This window comes from Silurus meridionalis, chromosome 13 (genome assembly GCF_014805685.1).
Source record: "Silurus meridionalis isolate SWU-2019-XX chromosome 13, ASM1480568v1, whole genome shotgun sequence".
NCBI classification, from domain to species: domain Eukaryota; kingdom Metazoa; phylum Chordata; class Actinopteri; order Siluriformes; family Siluridae; genus Silurus; species Silurus meridionalis.
Window position 1 is genome coordinate 11159437 of NC_060896.1, and position 19885 is coordinate 11179321.

The window sequence follows — 19885 nt, forward strand, 5'->3', positions numbered from 1 at the left end:
AATACCAGGATACGTTTTAATTATTGCTCTATGTGAGATTTAGTCCCTATTCTTTTAACAGAACAAGGGTGTTTTTAGCTTTAACGGCTGTTTCTATGAGTTCCTCCTCTATACTGCTTCTATAATGTCCCTGAGAATCCATGTTTCCTCTAAATTCTTATGCCCCACCGGATTTCTACGGTCTCCGTTCTAACAATGGGCATACCGGCCCGTTCTAATTTATGTGTCTATATTGGGTGTGCAAAACTTTCCCTCAACACTTCTAATAGGCAAAAAGGAACGAACTTACCATAGCAGCTGTAGGCAGAGAAGGAGAAGATCAAACCTCATATCTTCTGTGGGAATCCAAACTGAGTAGTCGCGTCGGAAAGATGTCACTCGCCTGTGCAGGTAGAGAGATCACGTCGGGGTCACCAACTTTGTAAGGCGGGAACCACCCACTGGTCCAACGACGGTTTCAGAGGCGTGGCGAAGGATTCTCGCGTTCTAATCTTTCCTTTCACATTAGATAATAAGATTTGGATTAATGTATTATTTCATTTTTGTTATTGACCTTTATCTGACTCCATTTAGATAAAACAATAAATATTTGCATAGGTTGTTATTTTACTAATAGTATAATTTTGATGGATGTTTGTCTAGTTATTCTGATTAAGCTCTGGCATTACACTCGTTCATTCGGTTCACACAGTCGCACAAGATCCTAGTATGGGCCCTATAATTAACATACTGGTCAACGGTCATAAGCGAATCAGTATTGGTCGCTGCCAGAGGTTGGACTATATGCTTGCGGCCGCTCTCTGCAAGCTCAACTTTAAACATACTTTATTTAGTCCCCTTAGAGGTGACACTTAATTATTACAATAATTATTTCTAACCACAGATAATGAATAGAATAATATTGAAATAATCAGAGGTTGAGGCTGACCCTATTTAGAGTGATTAGAAATGTTACTCTAAACGGAAATACATATTGTTAGCCTCCACGCTTCTAAGTACACTTAAACTAACGCCAAGTGCTAGTCGTATCTCTAAAATCCTCAGTTGATATTTACTATCTAACTGGGATTTAGGCCGATCCTAGCCTGATTTCCAGTCCTTACGGTAACTGCGGATGCAACGTTATTACTTGCAGTGTCAACATTTACCGAGCAACACAGAATAAAATCAAACATAACAATTTATTAACCAGGTAAGAAAATCACAATTCAAAGCCAATTTATAGTTCAATTAAAATATAACATAAATACAAACCAATAGTATTTACATTTAAACAGGAAATATAAACCTTTCATACCTGGTACGAGACTACACACAGTAATCGTGCGGGATATCTGTTTACAGATTCCCTGAATTGTTGGTCAGTTCTCCTTAAATACCCAGATAGAGTAAGCATTATGTAAACATTATTTAGTCATGGAAGTTTGCATTGATTGGTTCTTACAGACCTGTGGGAGGCACCTCGCCTGTATACATCTGTAGTGGGCACGCCTTGTATAGAGTTATGTTTTCTTTAACTTTATTAAAACCTTTTTATTATTTGTTCTATTGCTGTGGAATGGGACCTGTGTACCAGTCGCGATAAACCTTTGTAAAGAAATGAAACATGAACATTTTCTGTCGTTATTTACATGTGATATGACCTTTCTTACACATAATCATCCGGTGTGCTGTAGAATGTTCTGTGTTGAGGATGTAACAGGAAAAGGAGGGGAAGAGGGGTCAGACACTTGTCTGCAGATCCACCATTTGTATGGAGATGTGGTGGTCAAGACCAAGGGTAGCTCTCCGGGGAGCCTACTGTATTCCAGGAAATGTTCTGGTTCTCGAAAGGGGGTTGCGGGTCGTTAGTCCCCTGCCGTGAGTCCTGGAGGAAAACGTGTTAGGGCCCACATCCTGGCCCACACCCCTCTCGGGCATCCATGCTGTGTTCTCGGGAGGGGGCCGACCTTTTGGTCAGGATCAAGCAAAAGTCTTACACTGGTTCCAGCATGATTAACAAAAGAGCAGATATTTTTGCCAAAAGTTTCTGGACACCTGGTCATAATTATGGTTCTTATTTATTTATTCCACATTTAGTCTCAATTCGCTTTTATAATTCCCTCCACTCTTTCGGGAAGATGTTCCACTAGATGTTGGAGTGTGCGTGTGGAAATTTAGGCTTATTCAGACACAAGGGTGTTAGTAAAGTCAGGCACAGATGTAGGTGAGATGGCCCGGGGTGCAGTCAATGTTCCAATTCATCCTAAAGGTGTTCAATAGGGTTCAGGTCAGTGCTCTATAGCATTAGATCTCCTACTCCAACCCATGCAAAGCATATATTCTTGGAGTTTGCTTTGTGCACAGGGGTACCGTCATGCTGGAGCTGGTTTGGGTCCTCTAGTTCAAGTAAAGGGAAAATTTCATGCTATCGCATCCAAAAAGACAATTGTTTGCCTTCAGCTTTAAAAAAAAAACAGTTTGGAAAAGAACCACATATGGTTGGGAAGCTCAGGTGTCCCAATGCTTTTGTCCATATAGTGTATGGACAAAAGCATTGGGACACCTGAACTTCCCAACCATATGTGGTTCTTTTCCAAACTGTTTTTTAGGAGACTCTTTTCCCCTTAAATAGTAAATTTTTTTCTTTGCAGATTTATTTTTCTTCAAAACCCTGATACATGTTATTCAATGCTGGCACTATGATACTGGCCTGTCTACTCTACTAGTTCTTCCATTTCTATGTATTTGCCAGATGCTGTCAGCGAAGCTGTCGCGGAAGGAGAAGGAGAACCAAGAGCTGGAGGAGCGCCTGGGCCAGGAGCAGGTGTCTAAGAAGAATCTACAGGTCAACCTTCATCAAAGAGAGTTGGAGCTGCAGGAGAGCCAAGTACGCACATCAGCAGGAGAGGCCTCTCTCAGTCGGGTCCAGGCTGAGTTAACTGAGCGTGTGGAAGAGGTTGGGCGCCTCAGAAAGGAGCTGGCTGAGCTTGAGAAAAACCAGCAGGATCTGAAAGCCGAGCGCAAACAACTCCAGCAGCAGCGGGAGGAGCGAGAAACCCAGGGCTTGCAGCAGCAGAGCGAGATCAGCCAGGTCAGATACATGCACAATGCACCCAGGCACTCATTTGGAAAGAGAATATATATATATATATAATTTATACGTTTATATATGCAGCTGCACGGAAAGCTCCTGGAGACGGAGCGGCAGCTGGGCGAGGTGCAGGGTCGGCTGAAGGAGCAGAGACAGCTTGCAGGAGAGAAGCTGAAAGACCGTGAGCAACAGGTTGCTGACTTCCAGCTTAAAGTTTCCCGTTTTGAAGAACAGGTAAGCAAGCTACAAGAAGGAAATTAGTGGAAGAAAGTAGAAGTAGGTTCAGATCAGAACAGCTTGTCTTCCAGCAGGCTGCAGTTACACTTTTGATATCTTGCATAGCTCGCCAAATTGAGCTTGTGGAGACATGGCACAGTTAGTAAGAAGTGGTCAGTATCAGATTAGTGTCAGCACTCGAGAAATACTCAGCTTGGATGTCAGTATCACACTGAAAATAGAATTAGTGGGATTGGTGAAGTTATTTGTCTATAATAAGTATCATACAAGTGAGTGCAACACTGCTTTTTGTGCGGGTGTGTTCATGGAAAAAAACGTGTTAAATGTGTGTTCCAGCTAAAAGAGAACACTATCAAGTCCACTGACCTGCAGCACCAGCTGGACAAATCCAAACAGCAACATCAAGAGCTGCAGTCTCTCCAGCAGACCACTAATGGCAAGCTACGAGAAGCACAGGTAACTAATCTTCTTCTAAAAGCTGTGGAAGCATTAATGGTGTGTTAAAGTATTAGAAGCATTCACTATATTGTGTCTACAAGACTGGGATTTTTAACCAAAGAATCATTGATGCTAGTGAGTTGCAAGGGCGAGTCTGTATGATCTGATCCTGCACAGGAGCTATTACTTTATTAAACAGTGTAAACTGGTCAGTGTGCTAAGAGAGAAGCTCTGGCCATTGTTCTACTTGGAAAACTTGTTATTCATGTGGCTATTCTGTTGACATTTATCAACTTCCTGAAAATTATTACAGACCAAGTACTCCCTTTTAGGGCAATGGTATTCCATAATTGTAGGAATAGTTTGACGAACATGAAAGAGAGTTTGCTTGGTGTTGAATTGGCTTTGGCGTTCTCCGAATCTCAATCCAAGTGAGCATTTGTGGCATTTGCTATACAAACGTGTGCGATCCAGAGGCCCCAGTTTGCAACCTACAGGAGGTAAAAGGTTCTGCTGCTAACGTTAGGATGTTGGATCCCACAGCACCCTTTCAGGAGTCTTGCAGAATGCTTATATAGAATCTAATAAGGAATATTAGGCAGATGATTTTAATGTTATGGCTGATTGCTGTATATATATTTTTTAATACATTTATTAGATATAAAGAACTGCTTTCCATCATCTTTCTTGCAGAATGACTTGGAGCAGGTACTGCGGCAAATCGGTGATAAGGACCAGAAGATCCAGAATCTGGAGGCCCTGCTACAGAAAAGCAAAGCCAGCCTGAGCCAGCTGGAAGCTGAAAGAGAAGAACTGTGTGCCAAGATCCAGGCAGGAGAGGGTGAAGCTGCTTTACTCAACCAACTTCAGGAAAAGAACCATACACTACTGGAGCAGGTCAATAAGGACACTGATTCTCTCGCTCTCTCTCTCTTTCTCGCTCTCTCGCTCTCTCTCTCTCTCTCTCTCTCTCTCTCTCTCTCTCTCTCTCTCACACTACAGAGTAACCTTTACTTTTTTGGTCTCCTTCTGTTCTCTTATAGATAAGTCAGCTGACGGAAAAACTGAAGAACCAGTCAGAGAGTCATAAACAAGCCCAAGAGAACCTTCATGAGCAATTACAAGAGCAGAAGAGCCAGCTGCGCTCAGCACAGGACCGCTGCCAGTCCTTGGAGGGTAATGCAACAGATCTCGCTGCCCAGCTCACTCAAAGCAAGGAGAGGCTTACCCAACTCGACACCCAGGTGGGTTTTATGTTAAAGTAAAAAAAAAAAAAAAATGCAATGTTAAATGTCTACATTTTCCTGTTTCAATTGTATGTCATAAAATATTATTGTAAAATAATCATGGGTGATTAATTACCAGCTAAAAGCTAAGACAGAGATGCTGCTCTCAGCTGAAGCAGCAAAAACTGCCCAGAGAGCAGATTTAGAGAGCCATCTAGAAACAGCCCAGCATGCATTACAGGACAAGCAACAGGTAAATAACCAATAATCTACTCTTTGCAGACACAAACCGTATCAATGTAATTTAGGACAGTTAAGCATTGTTGGTGGTTGTATTCCATTATACCGGAGTCTGTTTTAAATATACAGCCTGTATTAATGCAGTGTGCCTGTGTGCCCCTGCATGTAGGAGGTGAGTAAGGCTCAAACTCAGCTAGAGGAACAGGCCCAACGGCTGCAGGTGAAACAGGAACAGTGCTTGCAGCTAGAGGCATATCTGAAGGAGATCAGGGAGAAGCTGCTTGCTGCGGAGCAGAAGGCCGACACCCTGGAGAGCCAGGCTAAGGTCACCAGTAGACATCTGGTCTAATCTTTCCTTTGAGTAACTGCATCTATCAAGTTTTATTTTATTTGCTGCAACTTGGAATTCCCCCTGCTACTATCTGTTCTCGAATGGCCCAAACCAAAGTTTTATTTCCACATTTTAGGCATAAATTCTCTTCATAGCATGTTCAAGTACTCATGAAGTATGTATACGTGTTCCAGAAAACAGAAGCCGAGTTAGTAGAGCTGCGCTCAGCAAGAGAACAAGCGCAGAAGGCACAGCAAAAACAGCAACAGAAAATGAGTGATCTGGAGAAATGGAATAAGGAGCTCAGTCATCAACTTGACACCGAAAAAGAAAGGTAGGGCTTTTACCTTTTGGGTTAATTGGTTTCTGTATTTGAAGAGTCCTAATGCATGAGAGATTTGAAACAGAAATGTGACTTAACTAATTAGTCTTCGTCAATAGTCACGTTATATTGACAAATTTAAATTTTAAAGAGATTTAGATAAAGGAAATGTTGTTTTATCAACATGCTCAAAGACAATCTCAGGAGCCTTTCAGCATTTTAATGTGATGTAACCTGAAGTTTAATTGCTTATTGCACCTAATTTGAACATGGCCTGTCCTACTGTATTTTAAATCTTTGACCCAGGCTGCAATTACAGCCTTGTGAGAAATGACTTTCAAAATGTTTCTTACTTTGTGCTATCATCAAAATGATGTATGATGATTTATGGCTTTTGATATCACTCCAGAGAAACATCTATGGTCTTATATTATTTATATCTACTATTACTCATCCTACACTGCAAATAAAATAGACTGGAATGAAGTAGAATTATTAGGGTTGTGGTTAGTGTTGCAGCTAAAATGTTAAGTTTCATTTCTTGAAATTTCTATGAACACAGTAACAACAAACATTGGTTAAAATGAAATGTTCTTACTGTGCTGCTGCTCATGGTGTTTAATTCATATTTCATTTCTATTGATAATCCTTGATTTACAGAAAATTGCTTGTTTATTGCTTCATTATTTAAGCTGTATGATGGAGTGTCTCTTTATGCTTCTCTCAGGGCTGCAGCTCTGCAGGAAGAGCTGCAGAAGAAGATTTTAGCTTTGGGAGAAGCAGAAAAGCATGTGGAGAAGTTAGAACAGGAGCAGAGTGACATTAAGACCAGACTGAAGCAGCTCACTGAGGAAGGGCGCATGCAAAAGGCAGAGCTGGAGAAGAAGCTCCAAGGGATGAACACAGAGCTTCAGAAAACCCAGCAAGAGAAAGACGCACAGTCTAAAGAGATGCAGCAGGTAAAAGAGGCTCGAAGCAAGGCTTCCGCAGCCCTGAAGGAAAGTCAGACCCAGCTCGAGAAAGAGAAAAGGAGCAGTACAGCAGCCTTGGAGGAGAAGGTGCGTTCTGGTTATACTGGTTTTGATGCACTCGATGATGTGGAATTTGGTCAAAACAAGGTAGAAAATAATGCTGAAAATAAATCGTCATATAATTGCTACGGTTTTGTTTTGCTGAAGGTTGTCACACATCACTCAAGATAGAGTGTGTTTTAAGGCCAGAAACAATGTGTTGATGCTTTACGGCTACATTAAATTTTAGGGAGAAATTTGAAATAAAATACTTATTTTCCATCTATCAATGAAGCTGCAGTATTTGATATCATTAATCTTAGTACAAATTCTCCATTCATTTTGACTGTCATGCAAAACAGACTTGTGAGAAACAGGGATTCCACACAATTGCTGCCTTTCTGGATATCAGTAGCCTGACTATGTTTTTGTTGAAGTAAAAAAATAATAATAATTAATATAAATAATAATAAAAATTATTATTGTTCTATTCTTCTGGTATTATTCAAAAACATTTCTTCTGTTTGCTTGTAACCAGTGATGTACATGCAAAAACTAGGCACTTTTATGAAGCCAAATGTTCTACCCTTAACAATTAAGCAACTTTTCCACACAATGTTCAAACAGCACTTCTCTCTCACAGGAGAAAGCTCATCAAAAAGTCCAGCAGGAGCTTCAAAAGAGTGCAGAAGCAACAACTAAAGAATTGAGCACTGCCAAAGCTCAATTGGAGAAAATGGCTGAGGTGAGAAAATTATTTTTTTTTAAACTGTTTTACTCAGCAAAATTTTTTTATTAATTTGAATGGAATTGGATTAGGTGGAGAAGGGACTTCAGGCACAGTTCAAAGAGCTGAACGGCCAATTGAAGATAGCTCAGGATGCACTTAAGGAGAAGGTGAAGGAGGTCCAGCAGGTCCAGACACAGCTAAAGACAGCCCAAGGATCTTTTACTGAGGAAGTGAAAAAACTGCAGAGCCAAGTGGCAGAACTGCAGACCGCCCAAGCGAAGAAGGCATGTGCTGTTAGCATCCATATGCAATACGATTTTGTTATTTCTGCAAGCTGAAGATTTTTTTTTTTTTTTTTTTTAGCAATGATGTCACAGCAGTAATTTACATTAATTAAAACCACTGAGTTAGAGATGTTTAAAGCTGAAGTAATCTGTGTATTAGAGAAGCAGACAGTTTTCTTTTACATATCAAATTTTGGGAAATTTTGTTAATAAGCTGCATGTGTGTGATGTAGGTGGAGGAGTTGACTAAGCTGAAGGAACAGATGACTGTGCTGTCAGAACAGCTAAGTTCAGAGAAAAGCCACAGTGCAGAGCTGAAGAAAACCTGTGACAGCACCAAGGAGAGTTTGAACAAACTTCAGTCTGATTATTATGGCAAGGAATCGGAAGCATCTGCTTTGCGCCAAGATCTCAAGGTTTGTGCGTGTGGCGATCTCACTGTGGAAATTGACAATTTCAAGATGTACAATAACAAAATCCGTTGATTCCATTTATTTTTTTTTTTTTTTTTATTCGACCCCTATTGATGGAGATCTGTTGTAAAAGTGAAAATGTGATCATAGAAAATATACATTGTCAAAACTTAGACAAGCAGATATGAGCATTTATCTTGATTGAATATGATGTTATTTTATGTTTGTGTGTATGTTGCTTTTACTTTGTATAATTTGGTATGCACAGATTAGTTATGTGTAAAACATACAACTGGAAGCTTTGGCGCTAGACCACTAGCCAATGGGAAAAAGTGCAGTTTTAGTACATTGTGCAAAGAGAAATGATTTTTACAGTTCAGTAAAATACAGCTCTGATGTATAGGTACGTGAGGAAAAGCTGGCTCTGACTCAGGAGGAACTGGTGACCAGCACCAACCAGCTGAACAGTAGCGATGCCCAGATTCAGGAGTTGAAAACAGAAATTGCCGCACTAGAGAAAGACTTAAAGAAGAGGGATGAGAAACTCAAACAGCAGGAGGAGGCTCTACGAGAACTGCAGAAGCAGCAGGTACTTTTTATGACTTTAAACCTGATCAGAGAGTGCAGATACAAACATGTACTCTGTTCACCTCAGTTAGCTGCTAATCTGTGTGTGTCTGTGTGTGTCTGTGTGTGTCTGTGTGTGTCTGTGTGTGTGTGTGTGTGAGCAGGAGCTGATGCAGGAGGAGCTCAAGAAGGAACGGTCTCAGGTGGAGGAGTTGAAGGAGGCTCAGATTGGCTTGAAGAAAGAGCGGAGCAGGCTGAGTGCTGAACTTAGAGCTCTGGGTGACAAGAGTGAGAAGGTTTGCATCTGAACCAAACAACACAATACAAAATAAAAAACATCATAAATTATATATATACAAAAACCGCCATGAATTAAAACATCCATGTGGAAGCACAGCAAAAGTTAAAAGTTCCGTTTGGTGTCCTGATGATTTACATAATTGAAAACAACATAATTACCGTTGTAAAAACATTTACACAAGTATTTTTACGAGTTGCCATGTCATCTGATGAAAATGTGAACAGGCTTGTGTAAGTAAGCGATTAAATATTGAAATTGACTGTCGGCCCTTTATCGCGGAACAAATTAGTTATGTTGAAATAATGAAATGTAATCATTATATAATATCAAATTTATAATTATTTATTAAAAAAGTAAAATAAGTAAAAAAAAAAAAACATTTTTGTGGTGGTCTCCTTTTATTGCGGTTTTTCAATTATCGCGGGCGATTTTGGAACGTAACCACCGCGATATGCATATTTTATTTTTATAAAATACAGTTGAAACCAGATATTTACATACACTTCAGAAAAAAACACAAACTTTTATTTCTTTAATGTCATACATTAAATCAAAGTAAACATTTTCTGTTTTAAATCAATAAATATTAACATTTTTTGCATTTGTTAAATGTCAGAATCGAGCGAGGGAGAATTTGTATGTATTTTTATTATCACTTTCATCAAAGTCAGAAGTCATCAAAGTCACTTCCTTAGTATTTGGTGGAATTGCCCCGAAACTGTTTCACTTGGGCCAAACGTTTTGGGTATCCTTCCACAAGCTTTCTCCAATAGTTTGCTGGAATTTTGGCCCACTCCTCTTGACAGAACTGGTGTAACTGTGTCAGGTTTGTAGGCCTTCTTGCTCGCACTCGCCTTTTCAGTGCCATCCACAAATTTTATATGGGATTGAGATCAGGGCTTTGTGATAACCACTCAAACACCTTGACTTTGTTGTCCTTAAGCCACTTTGTAACTAATTTGGAGGTATGCTTGGGGTCATTGTCCATTTGAAAGACCCATTTGCGCCCAAGCTTTAACTTCCTGGCTGATGTCTTCAGATGTTGCTTTAATATATCCACATAATTTTCTTTTCTCATGATGCCATCTATTTTGTAAAGTGCACCAGTCCCTTCTGCAGCAAAGCAGCCCCACAACATTATACTACCACCCCCATACTTGACAGTTGGGATGGTGTTCTGAGGCTTCAAAGCTTCACCCTTTTTCCTCCAAATATACTGTTTATCATTATGGCCGAACAGTTCAATTTTTGTTGAGATTTTTTCCCTCATGTGCAGTTGCGAACTGTAGTCTGGCTTTTTTATGGTGGTTTTGAAGTAATGGCTGTCTCCTCTCAGAGTATCCTTTCAGCTCATGGCGGTACAGTATTCGTTTTACTGTGGATAATGACACTGTCTTACCAGTTTCAGCCAGCATCTTCACAAGATCTTTTGCTGTTGTCCTGGGGTTGATTTGCACATTTCGCAACAAAAAACGTTCCTCTCTGGGACTCAGAATCCGTCTCCTTCCTGAGCTGTATGATGGTTGTACATTCCCATGTTTTTTATACTTGCGTATTATTGTCTGAACGGATGAACGTGGGACCTTCAGGCATCTGAAAATTGCACCTAAGGATGAGCCATACTTGTGGAGGTCAACAATTCTTTTTCTGATGTCTTGGTGGATTTCTCTTGATTTTCCCATGATGTCAAAGAAAGAGGCTCTGTGTTTGAGGTGTGCCTTTATATGCATTCACAGGTGTGCCACCAATTAACTTGAATGGTATCCGTTAACCTATCAGAGGCTTCTTAAGCTCAGAATGGAATCATCTGGAGTTTTTTTGTTGTTTAAAGGCACGATAAACTCAGTGTATGTATACTTCTGACTTTGATGAAAGTGATACTAAAAATACAAACAAATTCTCCTTCGCTTGATTCTGACATTTAACAAATGCAAAAAAATATGTTAATAATTATTGATTTAAAACAGAAAAAGTTTACTCTGATTTAATGTATAACAGTAAAGAAATAAAAGTTTTTGTGGGTTTTTTTAAGTGTATGTAAATATCTGGTTTCAACTGTAAATGTGTATGCTTTTGTTTGTTAAAACTGTTTCTTTGAAAACTAAGAAATTTGCAAATTGAATGGATGATGTTTGAAAAACATTACCCAAGGAGAATCTTAATTCTTAAGTTTTTATCATTCATTCTTATTAAGATGCTGGATTTAATCTATTAGAATTATTCAATAATTATACTAAGTATCAGGTGCAGGCTAGTTTACGTGTGTGTGTGTGTGTGTGTGTGTGTGTGCGTGTGTAGGAGTTAAAGGATCTGCAGGCAGCAAAGCAGCTCTTGCTGCAGCAGAAAGTAGATCTACAGGGACGAGTGGAAGCGATCCAAGCAGCATTGGAGCAGGAAAAGAAAGAGCATCAAAACACCCGCCAATCCATCACACAGTCTCAACAGCTGCACAAAGCAGAGACTGACAAACTACATAAACAACTGGTACACAAATTAAAATCTGGTGCATACTTAATGTGTCATATTACATATTTAGAGTATGAATAGTATCAGAATATCATGAATATGATATAATTGCATAAACCACAAATGTAAATGTTTTTGTTTGTATGATCAAAATATTTACTGCTGTATTTTTAATTATACATGGGATCAGTAATTTTTGCTTTCAAATGCTGAGACAGAGAAAAGGTGCAGAGAAAAAGGTTTAGTGTCTGTGTGCATTCATGCCTGTTTAAGAGAGTTCTTACTTTGTGATGGTTTTCACTAATTGTGTCTTGTGGATCAGCTGGACACTGAAAATTGTGCATGAAGTCCAGTTTTATACTTTCTCTCTGTATTTTTCTGTAGGTTTTGAAAGCAAAGGCTAAAGAAGAGGTGGAAAAGCGGATGGAGGAGGCAGAGACAAAGCTCTCAATGCAGGTTTCTGCACTTAATGAGAACGTTGCCACGCTGAAGCGAGAATGGCAGAGCAGTCAGCGACGTGTGAACGAGCTGGAGAAACAGACTGATGAATTGCGTGGAGAGATCGCTGTGCTTGAAGCCACTGTGCAGAACAACCAAGATGAGAGACGTGCCCTGCTGGAGAGGTTAGGAACTGCTTATCTGCCTTTTTTTTTATCTCCCTTTCTGTTCACACACACAATCCTTTTTTTACTGTTTCCTGGCTTTGCATTCTAGGTGTGTGAAGGATGAGGGTGAGATAGAGAAGTTACAAGCCAAAGTGGTGGAGATGAGGAGGAAACTAGATGACACCACAGCAGCCATGCAGGAGCTGGGCAGAGAAAATCAATCCTTACAGGTTCTACATACACACCCACACACCAATACATGCACACAAATGTAAGTGGGGTGTTAAGTTGAGCATTGTTTTTTTTTTGGTTTGTCTGTTTAAATCCCACTGCTGTCCGCCCCCGCAGACAAACTCTATACTTGCTGCATTCACTACACTTTCACATTAATGAACATGCCCTTTTATTGGCCTGTAAGCTTTATATCTGATACCCCACCCACTCTCTTTCTCATAAAGTATAAAATACTCTGTATTTGTCATTTTTTGCTGGGTTCTGATGCACATTTCTCATAAAAATCTTTCATATTACTTTTTACTGAAAAAAAAAAACGATGGTTAGAAATAATTAAAGCTGTTTACATTTAAAAAAAGGCAGCTGAGTTTTAATGGCATCAGAAAAATAAATTTAATTAAAAAGCAGACAATTCATTTGATATTTCTTTTAGAAATCCCATCATTGCATTACAGTATTTATTCGTTATTTAAAAAAAAAAATCTTATCACATATAATATAGCATTAACATAATCTTGTGTTCATGATCATCATCATCATTTGGCAATTAATCTGCACCGATAGTTGATCGCTGGAACTAACGGCTAAAGGCAAAATGCATACTGATAGTTTTTCCGGCTTGCGTCTTTTCCTGGAGCGGCTGAGAAGGTCATTACAGAGCTGATTTATTATACAATTTTATTTGTTAATTAATATAATCATATTTGACACATTTTCACGATTTAGTACTGTTTCAGTAAAGTTTAGTACTAATTTACATGGTGTGTTTGTGTTTCTGATTCCAGTATCCATTTTAAAAACTATTAACCGATTAATCGGTTATCGACAAGTACAATCCAACGGTATCGGTAAATTCCACTATCGGTCGACCTCTAATCATCATGGTCATCAATGTAACCATCAAGCTTTCAGACAGGACAGCACAAATTAAATTCAAGAGGCTACGATTTCATAAATGACAATACACCTGAATCTACTATGGTATTATGCAATTTGAGTTATGGACAAATCACTGTGCAAGCCTTTAAAAGATATATAAAACAGTTGGAGTTTTTGTCCTGTCTATACCATGCTACCAGAACACCTTTTCCACAATTGCACAACTGTTGAGCAGTGAAGATGACATTATTTCAGAATTGTTCAATTGTTTATAAATTGTTCTCTAATTTTGATCGCCAGTGTTTGTGTGTATGTATGTGTGTGTGTGTGTGTGTGTGTGTGTGTGTGTGTGTGTGTGTGTGTGTGTGTGTGTGTATATATATATATATATATATAATATACACACACACATCATTTGTTTGTTAACTGATGGTTAATTGAAACCAATAGTAAAATGTGTTCTTATAGAGACCTAAAAGGTCTTGTTAGCATCATTTTCCTTTGCATTACATACATTTCAGACACACACACTGCGTAAAATTCTTTACTGAGCATGATCTGTCTAGAGCAGGGGTGGCCACACAGTCTTTGTGTTACCGCAAAGAGCCACATCATACACATGGGCACACATGAACATCACCCATCCCTTCCTCTTACACACACACACACACACACACACACACACCTCTGCTCAGCCAGATTTATTGTAAATGTCACACTAATGACAGAAATGGACTCCTACAGTTCTAAGACCACAGGCCAGTCATTTTCAACAATGAACATTGTGTGCACTGTCTCACACACACAAACTCTGTTTAAACAAGTCCACAAACAAAAATATAATAATTTACAATAGCGTTTTTCTTTTACTATGCATGTTACTTAGTGGGAATTTTGGCATTCCTTGCCTTGAACAATCCCCTTCAAATCTGCCTCGTATTCCGTTGTTGCCACTCGAAGCAATTCTTTCACATGGGTGTCAGTCAGAACAGATCGATGCTTTGATTTCACGTGTTTCAGGGTAGAAAACACAGACTGTGGGTTTTTTTTTTATGTGCGTGTTCACTTCGCTTGAGTTCGATACGGTATTTTCATCAAATGCGCATGTGCATGAGATGAATATACTGCAGGGGTGGGCAATTCATTTTTTACAAGGGGCCACATGAGAAACCTGAATTGTGTCAGAGGGCCACACCAACAATAATATTTAGGGATGCACTGAAATGAAAATTCAATTCAAAAGGCAATGAAATATATAATTTTTTGTGTTATGCCTTTTGCCTTGGCACCATCACTGGAAAACTTTCCTGCCTTTTTAAAAACGTCCACTACAGACGGAGTGCGCATGCTCGGATTGACTACTTTTTTGCGTCGCGTTCTTCTCATATTTAGAAGGCAATCGGGATGTTTGGATTTCAGGTGATAAATTAAACCCGACTTGGAGAAACTCTTTGCAGATACACCCCCTCTTGAAATTTCAGCATTGCATGTTTTGCAAATCTCTATCCGCACACCGCAGACATGTTGCTCTTATCCAGATAACCGTGTGCTGCTGCGCTTTTTTATTGCGTCATTACAATTGTGTTTCTGCCGTGTTGTTTCGGGGATTTAGGTATTTCCGAAAACATTCGGTGCATCCCTGTAATTTATGATTGGCCTCATGCCAAGGTCTGATATACCGCAAAGTTTCCCAGTAGGGGCAAGCTCATTTAGGTCTTAAAAATACTGTATTGAACTCAAGCGAAGCGAACACGCACATTAAAAAATAAAAAAATCAAACACACACAAACTTCGAAAGGAACGTAAGAGCCGCATGAAACCAGCCAAAGAGCCGCATGCGGCTCGCGAGCCACGGGTTGGCCACCCCTGGTCTAGAGTTTATATTTACTGTCATAGTGTTACCTCAGATTTTTGGGCAGTATTGTCTAACATTTTTATTTAGTTTTTTTATAGGGTATTGATTGTTCATTCTGAAAGTATCACCATTTGTATCAATGGCAGCAATATATTGTTTTATAGCAGAGTTTAATGATCTACAGATTACTGCAGCATCTTTTGTAAGATTGTTTGTTTTTATTTTGTGAACATCGAGGTGTGCTGTTTCTCTTGATGCAGATAAAGCAGTCACAGAGCCTGACACGGAAGTGGGCAGAGGACCACGAGGTGCAGAACTGCATGTCTTGTGGAAAAGGCTTCTCTGTCACCATCCGAAAGGTGACCGTTCTCTTATTCTCGCCTCCTCCCCTCACACCCACGGACTCTCATGCGTGTTTGATGGTGCTGTCTGATCAAAACATCAAAGCACCAAATCAATACTATGTTAATGGTCTACTACAGGGACCCGCCTTCAGACAGGCGGCATTCAAAGTCTGCCATTTGTTTGGATTTTTTTCCCCCCTCTGTGACTGGAAAGTATTGTCCAGCAGCACTTTTATCTACTCCAGCATGTCTCTAGAGAAAGCGCTGTTGTTGTGTTTGCAACAATGGAGTGCTGATATCAGGGAGAATAGACTAATCAGTGAGACTGAAAACAAGTATTTGTTTACTTGTATGTCTAGATTGAAATCAGCAGTGTTTGATATTTGAACTTAACATTTAACAGTTGAGTTCAAAGCCAAAACCATGTACTTCACACAGTCTGATCGCCAAGTCTGTTAAGGCAGATTAGTCTAAAAAGAAAGCCAAAAAGCCCATAATGAAAGAAATGGAGAGTAGATTTTCTTTTGAAACGATTATTAATGGAGCAGATGCAGTGTGTCACAAACATTATGGCACAGAGTGTGCAGAATTCATGCAGGCCAGTTGCGTGAGATATTTGTTCCTCATTCTCCCGTGACTGGCATTATTGCGTAAAACTAAAACCACCGCCCTTTTAACCCTGCGTGTGAGAGTATATTTCGCTTTGTGCTTCGTGTCACTCTCTGATCCACGTAAAAATGACTAATAATATCCAGAATACAATTGTCCAGGGATTTCTCACATGGATGTGTCTGTTGTGCTATAACTCCAAAGTCTGTTTCACTGTCTCTCCTCCAGCACCACTGCCGTCACTGCGGGAACATCTTTTGTGCAGAGTGCTCGGCCAAGAACGCCCTTACACCGTCCTCTAAGAAACCAGTGCGAGTATGTGAGGCCTGCTATGAGGAGCTGCAGGGCTAGCAGATCTCTTCTAGCCTGCTGCTCTGCCACTCCCTCGCCAAGGACCATTCCTGCACAAGACCGCAGTTTTTCCAGACTCCAGGAACAGAAGCAGGAGTGTTGGGGTGGTAGGGCTGCAGGAATAAATGAGAACTGGACTGCTTTGATCCTCTCACTGGACATGAGGTGGCCTCAGTGAGAGAGAGAGAGAGAGAGAGAGAGAGAGAGAGAGAGCAACTGGAGAATCACAGCAGTCCTCACCCGAGCAGTGCCTTGGTCACCTCAGGGCCAAATGGGGTTCCAAAGAATCTAAAAGGGAAAGCAGTGCAGAATTTTAAAGTGTTTCCTTCAAGCTTGATGTTTTTTAGATGAGATTTCTCACGAGCTCTGGGCTCTATGGGGGCCAGGCTGGAAGATCTTTTTTTACCCCATGGTTTTTTAAATAATTTTATTTTTCTTCAGAACAAAGCAGCAGTGAATTGCACGTGCTTCGTGAACGGGTCAGGTTAGTGCTGTCAGGGAAGATAAAAGCGCAGAGCTCTGAAAAATCCCATCCCAAAACGAATAACACTTTTCCAGCTGCCAGTGTGGTATTATTCAATTACTGATCTGAATCTGGGATCATCTTCAGCCGAGATAAGTACTGTTTTCCAATGTCGAAAGTGTGAAAGCAGTAGGAGTTAATCAGAGTCTGTGGGATGGTGACAATTTCACCTCCAATGCTAGTGTTAATGGTGAACATTGAACGCAAAAACAAGAACACAAACGAATTTCGTGTCTGATTGAACAGTCAGAGTTTACACAAAAAGCAGACACTAAAACTGAAGATAAGCCATTATAGATATTCCTATATTTTTTCACTTCAATCCCATGATCTTCTATTCCACGTTTCATAGTGTTGCAGCCTGAACCCTGGAAATAAACATAGTCAGGAATTTATACACAATAGCTAATAAATCTAATAACCCATAACATTGAATTGGGATAAAAATCAATATAGTTTGCTTATTTTGACTGATTTTATTTGAAGTTGTAACAGTGCATTGTTCACTTGCCAGTTGAATTTACAGATTTTGCTAGTATACGGTGCCACACTGTCCCTTGGAAAGCACTATTTATCTTCACTTTAACCCTAAACCTTTCCCAACTCAGTTATCATTTACTTCAAGCATGTTTTTAAACGGTGTTCGCGTATCATACATGCTTGCTATGCTGCTCCTTGTTCATTTTTTTTACTATTGGTTTTTATTATATGAGCTTTTCCAAATCGGTGCATTTGAGCAGTATTTTCTAGTTTTGATCGTTCCGATCAGTCTGATTTTTGACAGCATCACTTATTTGCACATGTATGTGCTCTGCTACTAAGCAATAACTGTGGTCATGTGGCTATAATTGTGTGTGTGTGTGTGTGCGCGTGCGTTGGACTCTGTGTACGTAAGAGATTTATATATAGATGCTATATTGATTGTATAAAATACAGGCTGCTAGAGCACTATTGAGATCTGTGTAGCGTTCCCACGCAGGCCTCTGCGTTCCCGCATCTCATCATCTTTTTCTGTTCACAAGGTGTAAAGCGTCACGCATGACACACGAGAAACGAGAAAGCATCAGCTTCAGAGATCCGTCATGCAATCACTCATGCAATCAGTACTCTATCCGCTCGAGGAAGTGCTCAGTGGTTAATTGAGCTGTGAGCCGAGGCTCGTCCAAACACGCAAAAGACGTTGTACAGATTGTACCTGCCGTATAGTGATTTTCAGCTCTGTGGCCTGCGAAATCCATGTATTATAATGCACCTGTCGTTATAACGAACGGCTGTACCGATGCACGTTTACAATCGTACCCGCCGCAGCGTGGTTTATTCTCAGACACACACATGCTCAGATGCACCAAAAACTGCAAATCTCATCATCCTTTTGATCATCAATGTAAAGTGAGACAGAATCGCTTTCTTTTGTCACCTACCTCTGGACTGTGTGTTTTTAAATATTTGTTTTATTAACACTGGCTTTCAAGCCTCAAGTGTTGACTACAAAAAAAGTAAATAATGTTTCCAGAGGTTTGAATATTAAACGTGTTCGGATTAACTCTCCGCTGGGTCGTTGTTGTGCACGAGCTGTGAACCGACGAACAGTCGGACTGAACAGTCAATCTGAACAGCGGGCTGTTTCTGTTGCGATCATGTGCTCGTGCCTTAAGTCTTGCTTTCTCTGCACTTCAGCTCGGTCACGTGAGCTGAGCAGAAAGGCTTTACGCTCGTACGTAACCGTTCTCTGTCGGTATGGCGACGCCGGTGGTTATTAAAGTGTCAAAGTGAATATAGAAAATGTGTGGATATAAATTATGTGATGTTCGTTTTTTTATTTTGTTCGAGTGAATAAACTAGGTGTTTGTATTTTCATTTGTCTTTTCATACGTCTGTTCGAGCCGCACAATACGACGATAGGAAAATATTCCGGCCAATGACATTTCTCCACTTTACTGAGCTGACAGGGATCATTAGTAGTATTGCATTTTTGAATGGTTTATTTTGAATAAACTTCATTGTTAGAAATGTACCTAATGTTTTTTCATTTTGCCTCATTTCTATATGTTAGATATTAAATAAAAACATTAGGCTCTTTTCACAGGCTGGATACGAATTAATTTATTCGTAAAATCGTGTAAAGATTCTATGAGGATTTATGTAAATGTATATATCAGCGGTGAACTCTGAAGCATGAACCTTTTAGAGGTGAATTGACAGCTAACACTCGATAAAATGTGTAAAAACATCCTCGATATGGGAAAAGAAGCACTGCATGAATATGTGCATTTTAAATTAAAACATTCAACATTATACACATGGTAATAACAACTTTATAATGCCTGAATAACATCATTAACAGACTTAAGATCTGTTTTTCCCAATTTGGTGTATATCTGAAGTCACACATCCACATAGCTAATGTGTTTCGTGTGTGTGTGTGTGTGTGTGTGTCTGGCTATATCTGTTCCCTTTCCCGATCCATGGTAAAGTGGACGCTGCAGAAGAGTTTAGACTTGTTCAAAAGTAAATGTGTATTATATCTGATATAAGGGATAGTTAATAATAAATGGCCCACTTTATTGTGCAGGCTGTTAAATGTATGATTTGATATACAGATTTATTTAATCAAAAGCAATTTGCTTCATCTATACACCACAATAACTAATAACTAACGTGTTGGTGTAATGTGTCCATGAAATCACACTAAGTTTAAATAACTTAGTGATTTAAATCGACATTAATGACAGATCCATGAATAAAGAACATTCATACTGGCTGTAATGGCAGTGGAAGCTGACACTGCATTGGCTTAGGCCATATTTCAAGTGAAAATAATATAATTCGAGGATGCATGTGCTAAAT

General features: G+C 39.7%; 1 protein-coding gene across 2 annotated transcripts in view; it reads left to right on the forward strand.

Moving 5' to 3' along the window:
• Positions 1–19052, forward strand: part of eea1 (early endosome antigen 1) — a 32381-nt gene extending 13329 nt beyond the window's left edge. For both annotated transcript variants that reach the window (XM_046865126.1, XM_046865128.1), the window contains 19 exons: positions 2735–3073; positions 3158–3307; positions 3647–3766; positions 4442–4645; positions 4792–4992; positions 5114–5227; positions 5384–5539; positions 5740–5879; positions 6595–6925; positions 7521–7622; positions 7697–7891; positions 8125–8307; positions 8708–8893; positions 9036–9167; positions 11471–11656; positions 12023–12261; positions 12353–12473; positions 15472–15570; positions 16393–19052. In XM_046865126.1, the coding sequence (XP_046721082.1) occupies positions 2735–3073; positions 3158–3307; positions 3647–3766; positions 4442–4645; positions 4792–4992; positions 5114–5227; positions 5384–5539; positions 5740–5879; positions 6595–6925; positions 7521–7622; positions 7697–7891; positions 8125–8307; positions 8708–8893; positions 9036–9167; positions 11471–11656; positions 12023–12261; positions 12353–12473; positions 15472–15570; positions 16393–16515 (3321 nt within the window). In that variant the 3' untranslated portion in view covers positions 16516–19052. The remainder of the gene's footprint in view (positions 1–2734; positions 3074–3157; positions 3308–3646; positions 3767–4441; positions 4646–4791; positions 4993–5113; positions 5228–5383; positions 5540–5739; positions 5880–6594; positions 6926–7520; positions 7623–7696; positions 7892–8124; positions 8308–8707; positions 8894–9035; positions 9168–11470; positions 11657–12022; positions 12262–12352; positions 12474–15471; positions 15571–16392) is intronic.
• The last annotated feature ends 833 nt before the right edge of the window (positions 19053–19885 follow it).